Source organism: Dipodomys ordii, unplaced genomic scaffold (genome assembly GCF_000151885.1).
Source record: "Dipodomys ordii isolate 6190 unplaced genomic scaffold, Dord_2.0 Scaffold19, whole genome shotgun sequence".
Classification (NCBI taxonomy): Eukaryota; Metazoa; Chordata; class Mammalia; order Rodentia; family Heteromyidae; genus Dipodomys; species Dipodomys ordii.
This window is the reverse complement of record NW_012267235.1, coordinates 15,627,365-15,639,691: the sequence shown is the minus strand read 5'-3', so window position 1 is coordinate 15,639,691 and position 12,327 is coordinate 15,627,365. Positions and strand designations below refer to the sequence as shown.

The 12,327-nt window shown below is 45.0% G+C and overlaps 2 protein-coding genes across 2 annotated transcripts in view; one reads left to right on the top strand and one right to left on the bottom strand.

The window, feature by feature from the left end:
* LOC105983374 (neuferricin) overlaps nt 1-2,654 on the top strand; it is an 8,280-nt gene extending 5,626 nt beyond the window's left edge. Inside the window, exons 2-3 of the mRNA XM_013013221.1 lie at nt 357-543; nt 1,962-2,654. Coding sequence (XP_012868675.1) covers nt 357-543; nt 1,962-2,175 — 401 coding nt within the window. The 3' untranslated portion in view covers nt 2,176-2,654. The remainder of the gene's footprint in view (nt 1-356; nt 544-1,961) is intronic.
* A 7,997-nt stretch (nt 2,655-10,651) lies between these two features.
* Nucleotides 10,652-12,327, bottom strand: part of Ankfy1 (ankyrin repeat and FYVE domain containing 1) — an 88,996-nt gene continuing 87,320 nt past the window's right edge. Inside the window, exon 25 of the mRNA XM_013013154.1 lies at nt 10,652-11,878. Within this exon, the coding sequence (XP_012868608.1) occupies nt 11,746-11,878 (133 nt within the window). The 3' untranslated portion in view covers nt 10,652-11,745. The remainder of the gene's footprint in view (nt 11,879-12,327) is intronic.

The window sequence follows — 12,327 nt, the reverse complement described above, 5'->3', positions numbered from 1 at the left end:
ACCCAGGCATGGAAGTGTAATCCCAGTTACTCAGAGGCAAGAGAGTCGAGAGCTTGAGGCTAGCCTGGGCTACAAAGTGACACTCTATCTCAAAAAGATGTGTGTGGGGATGGTGTGTTGAGAGTTGTTTGATGGTAGAGCACTTGCCTGGCATGAGCAAGGCCCTGGACTCCATCCCTAACATTGGGGGAAAAAAAGATCCTCAAGGATGAGAGAGTACACCTAACAGGCTACTGTAGAGTCCTGAAGTCCAAACCCCAAGAACTTGAGCCTTATTTCGACTGTTTACCCAGATCTATTTACTCTGACCATGTCTGTTCCTCTGACCTTGCTCTTCTGTCTCCACATCTCCACAGGGACAGTGATAGGAAGGTTCTATGGAAAGGATGGGCTACCCACCCCACAGTTGGCCCAGGTAGAAGCCATGATGACCAAAGCCTTAGAGGCAAATAAACAGGAACAGAAAGAGAAGCAGAAGTTCCCTCCATGCAATGCTGAGTGGAGTGCAACCAAGGGCAGCCGGTTCTGGTGTTCCCCAAAGAGGTAAGCGAGTTTCCATCTGCTTTTCCACTTCCCTCACAAATCAGACTTCTACTTAGCCTGTTTGTATTATTCAGGGAATAATGCAATTATAATAGTAAGTTGATTACTAATTCAGGGGAACTTTCTCAAAATGATAGTGATTTATCTTTGATTGCACATTAGATTTTCTGGGAATTAAAAATAAAAAGACTGGGAGTGAGGGAACAGAAGACACTGTATGAAAAGAAATATACTCATTACCTGACTCATGTAATTGTAATCCCTCTGTACATTACCTCTAGAATAACAATAAATAAATTTTAAAAAAGATAATGGCAAAACCTCTATCAGTAACTGAATAAGAACAGTAAGGTTGAGTCCTGGGTATCTTCCCACCTCCAATACCCCCAGAGTCCCTGCTGAAGAAGGAATGCTGGTTTGGGAAGGAGGAAGTATGAATAGTATATCTTGTTTAGTCTCCTGTGCCCTCCATTTCCTGTTTGTCAGTACAGAAATCATTCCTACTTGCAGAACAGTGAGTTACACTCTGGTGTGTTCAGGTGCTTTAAAGTACTGTGTACGGGGCTGAGAATGTAGCTCAGTGGTGGAGCACTTCCCTAGTATGTGTGAAGATCTGGGTTCTAGTCTTAGCAATGCAAATTAAAAGCAAGAAAAGAAAAAGAAAAGCCCTTTACATTCTGATTCCAGGAAGTGCAGGTTAAAAATGGGAAACCCTCCCCTGGGAGAGCAAAATGAGGTGAACTAGAATAGAAATGATGCTATGAGGATTATTCCAGGTTGTTTTGGGAAACTGAAGCCTCCCACTCCTTCTGCCTTTCAACCATCAGGCCAGCTTGATTGAAACTGCTTGATTCTGAGTTTGCAAGAGATGACTTCAACTACCCTGAGATGAGTTATGTCTCTCTGCCCAGGTGAGAGGTTGCCAGACTGTGTTGGGACAGAGCAGAAGCCTCCATCCCTGAGGTCTGGTGACATCAAGAACAGGACCTAGGGCAGGCCAGCATAGCTCACAGCTTATAGCTATGTGTCAAGGCATCCCAGAGAAGGCTGACTCAACTGGCCAGGGTCTCCTTGTTGGCCACCACCACCAAGTACCCAAGATGCTGTGATGGGGAAGAAGGCTGCTGGAAGGCCATTGGCAGGGGAACCCTCCTTCAGACTACAGTGCCCCTGCTAGGAAGTGATGCTGCCACCTCAAAGGGACAGGGATAACTGGTGGCTCCATTAAAGAGACATAGACTCTGTCCTCAGTCTGCAGAAGTTGGGATTGGCACTATATTGGGGAAGCTGGAGGAAGTCAGAGAAGTCAGGAGAGCAGAGGCCTGAGGTCGGAAGTACAGCAGCTTTTGTTCATTTGCATGTCTCAGAGACTTGTGAGTTCACACTTTTTTAGAAGTCCTCTTTCCTTCTGTCCTTAGTGGAGGTGTAAGCAGAGACTGGATTGGTGTCCCCAGGAAACTCTATAAACCAGGAGCCAAGGAGCCCCGCTGCGTATGTGTGAGAGCAACTGGTCCCCCTAGTGACCAGCTGGACAACCCTGTACACACAAATCGTGGAGACTTGGATGACCCCAGCTTGAGAGAATACACTGGCTGCCCACCTCTGGCCATCACATGCTCCTTCCCACGCTAAGTTTGTGCTCAGTATGTTGATGACACTTGAGAAAGAAGTCTTCCCTTGACATGTGCACCTCCAATGGCTTCCAGCATAAAACAGGAGGATCTAGGACTCTGATCAATCTGTGCAAATGTGCCATTCTGGTGCCTGAAGCAAGATTCTGACAACCTTCCTAGTGCCTGCGTTCTTTAAGCCTGTTTGGATGTTGTTTCCTAAGTCTGCCAGCTGTCTTCCTCCAGAGCCCTCAGATACTAATGGGCACAAGTGTAACCAACCCAGAACTAATGAGACAAATGAGATGCAACCAACCCAGATCTAATGAAATACATGAGAAAAATCTGAGCTCCACCTTCCTTCCCTCCCAAGGACTCCCATGTGGCCTGCATCAGCTGCCAGCATGGCCCCTTCCTATTACTCCAGTCCTGTGGGCACCTGGAGCATGGCAGGGACTGTGACTCTCAGCAGAGACAGGCAGACATATCCCAGGAATCTCTTTGGGGGCAGGTGGGAAGAGTACTGGGGTTTTCTTGTTTTGGTTTTGGCCAGTCTTGGGATGTGAATTCAGGGCTTGGGCACTATCTCTGAGCAATGTTTGCTCAAGGCTAGTACTCTACCACTTGAGCCACAGTGCCCCTTTTAGCTTTTTCTATTTATGTGGTACTAAGAAATAGAACCCAGGGCTTCATGTATGCTAGGCAAACACTCTACCACTAAGTCACAGCCATAGCCCTTGAGTACTAGGGTTTGAATACAAGGCCTTTTGCTTGATCAGACAGGTACTCTACCTCTTGAGGCATGCCTACAGCCCTTTTTTTCAAATAGGGTTTGCTTTTTTGCCCCAGCAGCCTCAACCTGTCATCTTCTTATGTCATCTGTGTTACTGGGATTATAGGTAGGTCATACTACTTCTGGCTTGTTTGTTGAGATGGGAGTCTCCACTACCTTTTGCCCAGGTTCTCTTTGAACAGTGATCCCAATCTCAGCCCCATGAGTAGCTAGGATTGTAGGCATATACATCCATGCTTGGTTCTTTTCTCGTTGCTGTTGAGACAGAATCTTGCTATGAAGGCCAGGCTTGCCTCATACTCACATATCTCCTGTCTCAGTCTACTGGGATTACAGGTGTGTACCACCTGGCTGAAGCTGTGCATAGTAAAAGCATCCTATATTACTAACTCTACACTGGAAAAGCTTGTGATCTCTTGACTTTTTTTTTCTTTTCTTTTGTTGGTCATGGGGTCTTGAACTCTGCACCTGGGTGCTGTCCCTCAGCTGTTCAGCTCAAGGCAAGCACTCTACCACTTGAGCCACAGCGCCATCTCTGGTTTTCTGATGGTTAACTGGAAATAAGAGTCTCATGGCCTTTCCTGCTTGGGCTGGCTTTGAACCTTGATCTTCAGATCTCAGCCTCCTGAGTAGCTAGGATTATAGGCGTGAGCCACCAATGCCTGGCTTTCATGATTTTTGTTCTAAAACCTCTACCTTCAGGCAAAGTTGAATTTATAACCCGAAGCCCACTGACTGGATTAGAGCTGGGCAAGTACAGTGAGATGTGATAATAAAATGTGATGGGCTAATTCTAGACATATTTTGGTTTCTATGGATGCAGCAAGTCCAGAAAAAGCATGGAAATTATTTCTTTTAAATACTAAATATGTTTGAAAAAAATCAGATGTGGTTTGTTTTCAAAGGAAAAGTCCGCATTTGGGGCAAGAAGTTTTATAGCTCTACAAAGATACTTGGTTAACCTAAAATAAAAGTTGGGGCAAGCCTACAAATGCCAATATAGACAGTCCTAACTTAAGTTGGCTAGGCTTGAAACCTGTCTAGTGCTGTGTATAGCCAATGACATCTATCACCACCTACATTTGATAACGTCCATGCCTAGTTACCTCCTGAAATGCTAAACTTAAGCAGAGAAGGGCACTGAGTTTCTTTTTTGTTCAGATAAGGAAATAAAGACCCATCCTGGTCTAGATTACTGGCCTTCACCTCATCTCTCACTCCCTGCCTCCCCAACCTGTATAGTATCTTCTAGCTTCGGGTTCCTTCCTTTAAGTGTGCAGTGAAGAGCTCACTTAGTACTCAAAACACTTTAAGTATACTTAGGGTGCCCACAGTACCCGAAGCTCCTGTGGCTACCACACCTAATTACTTTCACAGTGAACATTTTTCCTGTTCCACAGCAGAATCAGTTCTGTTCTGTACTTGCAGATCCTGTCAGGTTTTGTCCCTGGGGCTTGAACTTGGGACCCTGTGCTCTTGCTTATCTTAAAGTAGTGCTCCCACTTGAGCTGCACCTCCTCCAGTTTTTTGTTTAGTTGGGAGTTTCTTGAATTTGTCTGCCTGGGCTGGCTTGAACGAGGATCCTCAGATCTCAGCTAAGTAGTAAGGATTATAGGCATGGCCACTGGTACCTGGAAAGTCTCATCTACTTTGATCTCTATGACTTTTGACATTGTTCCAGGGGATTCCTTTCCCTCTCCCTGAAGCCTGATCTCCCCCTTTCATAGGCTCTTCTCCCTTACTTTAGCAATTGTTTACTCCTCCAGTCCTGCCTGTTTACACCTCCAATCCAAATAGTTTCCTTGAGCTTCTCTGCAGGTATGTAAACCCTCCTCTTTGACACCTAACACTTAACTAGACCTGCTCTCCAGGTGAGTAAAGGCCTGGTAGTGGGCCAGAGTCCCTCCCACTTCCCTGCCTCCTAGCCTTTTCTATTTCCTGCCTCCTAGTCATCTGCTAAAGGGATTCACCATTCTCCCTTGTTCACACTGTGGCAAGGCTTCTTCATAACCGGAGACTTCCGTATCTTACAAGGCCAAGCACAACTCTTCAGCACCTTGGTATAGGAGGCCCCTTACATGGCCAGCCAGTCTGCTTGGTCACTGCCTCTCCCATTTCTCCCCATGCACTGACTACCTCCCATTCCGAACCTTTTACTACATTAGGCCTAAAGCGTTTTCCACAAGCTGTTTGCACTGCCCATGGATCCCATTTCTTTCCCATGAGTCCCTGTATTCGGCCTACTCTATCCTCTCCTGGGTGCCTTCATTAACCACTGGCCTAGGTAGCACACACAGTGCCCCATGCTTACTTCCTCTCACAGTGATCTCTAACTATGAATTGCCCATCAGACTGCAGATTCTAAGGACAGGCCAGTCCTCAGGTTGGTATCCCTACAGCCAGAGTACCTGGCATGTGACAAGGGCACAGAGTTAGCTTTTAGTTTGAAGATGGGGTAACTAAGGCTCAGAAATCTTAGGGTCACGGAGAAATGGAGCTAAACAAAGCACTTAATTAAACTGAAGGTTTCAAAGCAGAGCCTGTAGCCCACTCTGGCCTTGAATGCTTGATCCTCCTGCCTCTGCCTACTGAGTACTGGGCTTACATCTTTGTGCCACCCACCTGGCTTTGTGGTTCTTGACTACTGATTCTGTGCTATTTCTACTTCCTCCATATTCCCATACATCTCTGTTCTCCAGGGACAAGAGTGGACTGAAGGGCTGGGAAGGTGGCTCAGTGGTAGAGCGCTTACCTTGCATGCATGAGGCCCTGGGTTCAATTCCTCAGCACCACATAAGCAAAAAGAAAAAAGGGAAGTGGCGCTGTGGCTCAAGTGGTAGAGTGCTAGCCTTGAGCTGAAGAGCTGAGGGACAGCACCCAGGCCCAGAGTTCAGGCCCCATGACCAGACCCCCCCCAAAAAAAAAAGAGTGGACTGAAAAGAGTAAAGCTGGAATGAGACCTTATTCTAAGTTCCCAAGAGCTCAAAGCTTGGCACTTGAAACTGCAGTTCAGTCCTTGCCACTGCTCTGGTCCTCCTTTAGTTACCCAGTAAGTGTTATGAAGTGCTTACCATATGCAAGGAGGCAAGGGGTAAGGAAGCAAAACACCTGGTCTCAGGATCTTCAGTGTGGTGGGGTAAACCCCTGATTAGAGCACCACAGGACACCCTTTGTATAGGAGTGCAGGATGTACATACCAGAACGAGAGCAGACTCCCACAAAATAAAGTGCACTTGGGCATTGCAGCCAGAAGTGTTCTTTGATGGTAGTTGGTGGGTGCCTAGCCTTTGAGCTCATTATCTAAGACATACTGGCTATCTTTAGAGACCTGCTTAGTGCCCTGCCCAGTGAGAATTCATTTCCTCACTGATACTATCCTTACCCTGTGGTGAAGTACTTACCTACTTCAAGAGAGAACATTATTCTAGAAAGCCAAAGGGCTCTTAAGGAGAAGCTGGTAATTACTGAAAGCTGCTCCCTTCCTGCCAGTGTGGGAGACTATAGGCAATGCTATGGGGGAGGGCAGTTGCTCTTTGATTCAGTTTGGTTCAGGGACACTGGTGCTTCAGTCAGATTTGCTGGCAAAGAGAAATGGAGGAAAACTAGCTTATGTTGGACAACTCTGCCAAGCCAGGCCCTGTTCAAAGTGCTTCCTTCTCAGGTCATCTATGTTGGCCTTCAGTGTATTCCTTTATGATGCAGACAGGCGTTAACTACCCCCACCTTTTCTAGAGCCACCACACCTACTCCCTACAAGCAGCCAGAACCAGCCATTACAGCAGACACTCAGAGCCTAGCCTTTCACCCAGCAAACACGGGCAGCTCCCTGCCAGTACCTTGAGGAGACACGTTGCCTTTGAATTCTGAGACTGTGGTTCTCTATCAGTATAAAAATAAGGAAGCTGGCATATTTGTCATTACTTGGCAACTTCTAAGCACACAGAAAAGAGGCCTGTCAACTCTGCCCCATGTCTTGATTTGCTCTAGGAAAAGCTAAAATCTGGCTGGGGACAGGTTGGAGCTGTACTAGAAAGAAGGGAAAGACACAGTTCATTACTCAACGGTTCCCTCTAGGCAACCTGAAATAGGTAAAACCTGTCACCTCTGAGGCACAGATACAAGGAAATTTGCCCAATACTGTCAGCTGACCAGGGATAGAGCAGAACTAAAACTCAGTGCTCTCCCCTGGCTGCACAGAACCATGACTTTTGAAATGTGTATGACTGCTGCTTTTACTGTACATGTGACCAGTGACAATGTGGTTGGCACTGTCTGTGCTGAGGGAAGTGGTAGGATTACTTGGGGTTATGGAGCAGAAACTTCACATGGTTGCTAACTATGAGAAAGGCCACTGGAGAATGAAATATATGACCAAGCTCTTCTGAACTAAGAGTAAGCAAAATCAAAGTATTTTGAAGGGAAAGAATTTGAGCTTTGGTTTGCAAAATTCATACAATGGGTGTTTCTTTAGATCACTAGATTTGTGATTCCTAAATCTTCCTTGGCACACAAGCCCACAGTGCCAGTAGGAAGCTCATATAGTGGAATGGGAGAGTGACTGTCGGGATCCTTTGGAGAACTTCTATGAGAAAGGAGACAGACTGCATCTGGGACCACACACCAGCATGGTAGAGCCCAGTGGCACAGTGCTTTAGGCATTTGTTCACTAGGCCTATAGCACCTATTTTCTAACTGCTGTCTGGAAAAATGTTGGATTTTTAACTTTCTTAGGGTAACTGTTGGTATTTATTCAACAGTGTATGCTAAGAGGTGTTTTAAAAAGTTTGTGTGTGATGCTCATTTGTACTTCTGCACTAGAAATAGCTACAAATGTCTTTATTGAAGTTTATACTTTAAATACACAATTTTACCTCACTTTATTATAAGGAATTGTTACAGAAAATGCAAATTTCATATTTTGAAAAATACATTCCATCACAGACTCCAAAGAAACAATGCTGATAAACGCCATGGTCTAGTATGCTGTCATCCCACAGTGACCACCATCCCCAATGGCTTGGGAGCTCAGGGGGTCAACTTCACTGTGTGCCTGCAAGTTCTGCCCAGTCTCTGCCCTTGCCCTCCCCTTGGTACCACAGGGATGCCATGGAACAGCCAACTCCATAACATCTGCCTAACAGGCCAGTCAGCAAGTACAGCAGTCTCAACTTGACTCCTAGCTAAAGAAAACCAATGTTATTGGTTATAACAGGTTAATATTATTATTTATGCCACACAAAAGAGGAACTGTACCGGCAATGATCCTCCAAAGTAAGTATTTAAGGCATCTTAAACTTTTGGGAATTTATATGTTTTGTTTGCATCTGCCACTCAGCTCTTCACTAAATTACTTCACAAAGTGGCTTCCAAATGTCTTTCAAGAGCTGCTTCCTCTGTGCTGCTCCTCTCCTCAGCTGGGACAGGGACACTCCGGTGCTGCATGTGGTCCTCCTGGGCATGTCCTGAGGGAATCAGTGTCTCTAATAGAGGTGCACATTTACTTGTGCATGCTGATGTCACTGCCTGTTAGGTCTAAATTATATGGTTCAGCTGTGTTCTTTTTCTACATGTAAAGAAACCCAGTGTTCCTCCCCCTCCCACAGCTGCTCTCTACCACTTATTTGTGGACAAGACTAGTGCAAGAGTAGTCCGATGAAACACAAAGAAATTGGGAAGAATGTCAAGACCACATTCAGGGACAGAGGGAGGAAGCCGACAGGTGTCAGCAACAATTCAACAGTCTGAGGTAGAAGACCAAAGGTCATGTGGACCCCACTCCCTGAAGAGAAGGTGACAGGTGAACTGAGCCGTCTAACCCAGCCTCAACTGAATTGTTAAATGGAGCTGATAGTGCACAAGCACAGAATCCCAGATGTTCTAACCTATCCGTCAGTGAGACACCACTGAGAAGCCCACAAAAGCAAAGTCCTAAGAGTAGGCACTTAAGTTTGAGGGACATATGTGTGTTAAAAGGATCACAGTAAAACTAGTTTAAGCCATTTTCTTTATACATAGTTTGACCTCTGTCTTAAAACTGTTAAGAATATACTTTAAGTCTGGCAATAAACAAGAGGCAGTTTAAATGCCAATTCAGCATAACAGTAGTGACTAATGTAGCAAATCACTTTTCAGAAAAGTTTATTATTCTGCTCTATTCATTCATAATTGGCAACCTTTAGAATGAATAAAATTAACTTTTTGCGATGAGTTCTCAAGCTACAGATGAAAATTTGACAAGAGCCAGGCAGTTTTGTCAGCAGAGATAGCATAAGAAGGTCAGAGTATGTCTGCTCCCTGCCAGGGCGTGTATGGTAGAGCCCTGCAAGGTAGCCACTCCTTAAGGAACCTGATGAGTGCAGCCTACTGGCACTCTGACACTGACACTGCAAGGTCAGAGATCTAAGACTGGCACAATTATGCCAAGTTCACATGAATGCATCAAGGCAGAACTGAAAAGAAAAAGAATATCCCCCAACCTATGGCTGGTCAGTATCATTGCTGTTCCTGGACTATGAAGAAACAGAAGTTGAGCATGATCTTAAGATTTTAAGTGCAATTATAGGAAAGATATTGAAATTGGTGTGGAAGGGTAAAGGCAGAAGTCAGCCTCATCCCTGACTGATACTCTATCCTCCTTGCTCCACTGGGAAAATTAAAAGACTATATGCATACCAACTACTTCGATTCATATCTGAACTGTAATTACCTTACTTTCTGATGAAAGAACCACACTATCTAATAAGTCCTTGTGGCCCATTTCAGGCCACAGAAATAGAAACTGACACACCCTTCACATGGTCATTGCCAAAATGCTTGAGCTTTTCTATAAAAATTCTATATGAAGTGGGGTACACTGGACCTGGTCTGTTTTTCCCCCCTTTTAAACATTGTGCACAAGCTCATATTAACACAGACAACATGTATCTTACAAATCAATTATTATTTTTTAAGTAGCACTCTGGTTTACCAGTACATTTACCCACATACTTAGGCAAAGGATGTATGAGTCTACATACATAGAAGACATAACACTATCTGAAAGAAGCAAAATGAGTATTTAGTCCCTTTTACACATACTTCATTAATGCAAAAAATGCAGTGGTTATTAAATGTCTGAAAAAATCAGTATATATCATTGAGATTGTTAATCTGAGTGTGTGTGTGTGTTATATATGTGTGTGTATGTGTGTGTATATATATATGTATATATATATATTTCAGGTATTGATTACCTCAGAGTTGTGTTTTTGTTTTGTTTTTAAAAATCAATGTTAGAAGTTTCTTTCTCAAGGTGCATTTTTAGAAAACTGGCCAAACCTTCAAAAGAAAAGTTAAACACCTCAGGGTTAAAATACATATTATTAAAGGTCCAAGTAGTTCTGGGATCCTCACTCAGCATTCAAGCCTTCCAAAAAATATTGCTCCTACTCAACTGGGCCTTCCGGCATCAGCTCTAAGGAAGCAGGGCAAGCTACACAAAATGGGAGCCACAACACTCACAGAATCCCAGGCAAGGTTTCAGCAAGAAGCACTTTTTTTTTTTTGGTCATGATAGGGCTTGAACTCAGGGCCTGGGCACTGTCCCTGAGCTCTTTTTACTCAAGGCTAATGCTCTACCACTTTGAGCCACAGAGCCACTTCTGATTTTCTGGTGGTTAATTGGAGATAAGAATCTCATGGACTTGGACTTTCCTGCCCAGGCTGGCTTTGAACCACAATCCTCAGATTTCAGCCTCCTGAGTAGCTAGGAATACTGGTGTGAGCCACCAGCACCAGGCCAAGAAGCATTTATATTGAGACAGGACATGATGTCCCAAGGCTGGAGTTGCACCTAGGACTGAAGTCTTGTGTATCTCCTTTCCAGCCGGCTTGCATGAATTTCTTGCTCCAAGAGACATACGTGGTGGGAATTTTTCCTTTAACAGTGTGGGCCAAGGTGAGTCGAAGTTGAACACTAGAATCACTGATGCAGGGATGTGTGAGGGTATTTTTGAATATGGAATTTTAAATTGGAATCATCAATAATGCAGCTATATAAAAAGTGCAGCACAATAAAAGTGCATTTCCTCTACCACTCACTAGTGGCAGGGACTGAGGACTTCACAGACAGGATGCAGGAAGACGAGAGAATGAGACAGCTGTTAGGCGTCAAGCTGCCACACTGCACTCCTGACACCTCAGCAGCACAAACACTGGTAAAGCTTTCAGTTGTTAAGGCCACGATTTTTCAGCTCTCATCTTTGAACCCTGTTTAGAAAGATTTCACCTTTTTAAAAGGGGTAGCTCACTAAAAATATAGCTTAACTTTAAAAAGAAAAGACTTCAGGGCAAGAGGATCCTATTATCTTTATGAAACACTGTGCAGAAAAGTCCACAGCCACTTACTCTAGAATGAAGCCAGTTCATCCACAGCAGCTTCCTACTCTGTCAGGCTCTGCCTCATAAGTCAGCCCAGGCAGGAAGAATTTGTTGAATGCTCTGAGATGAACACTAAGCTACTGAAAAGGAAAATGGTCTCCAAGTATCCCTATATGTTGCTAGTGGAAGGGGTTTGATTCCTATCACATTTATCAATCGGGCTAAATGGCCTGGCCCAATTAGTGAGACATATAGTGAAATCAATCACAGTCTGACACACTGACAATCACACAGAATCAGTTGAACTGGATCACACCATGGTCCTTAATTGTTCAGTCTCCTGCCACAGGAAGACCATTGTCAGCTCCTGCTCTGGATATTGATCAGAGCAGCTGCTGGGGAGGTGACCAGGGCCATGGCCTAGACCCAACTGGGGGCTCACTAAGAGACCCCACCCAGAGTCAGTACATCAAAGCAAATGTTGCATACTCGCACAGGCTTGTTCAGATCAAACTTTATAATAGGAATCTCCTTGGTCGAGCATTTATGGCAAAGAAGACGTCCGCAGTGGCGACTGTGGAGACAAAGAAACAAACTATGAGATGGGCTCTAAAGAACAGCCTGCCCCACACAGGCAGACAGGGCCAGCCCATGACTGCTGCTCTGGCGCCAGCATGAACAACTGCAAGACAACTCACAATTCATAGGTAACTTAGTCTATAAAAACGAAATTCTGGGCTGGGGAACGTGGCTCAGTGGTAGAGCGCTTGCCTTGCATGCATGAGGCCCTGGGTTCGATTCCTCAGCACCACATAAGCAAAAAGAAAAAAGCTGGAAGTGGCGCTGTGGCTCAAGTGGTAGAGTGCTAGCCTTGAGCTGAAGTGCTGAGTGACAGTGACCAGGCCCAGAGTTCAAGCCCCACGACCGGACCCCCCCCAAAAAAAAACCAAAAAAACAACGAAATTCTAAGCTGGGCACTGGTGGCGCATGCCTGTTATCCTAGCCTCTCAGGAGGCTGAGATC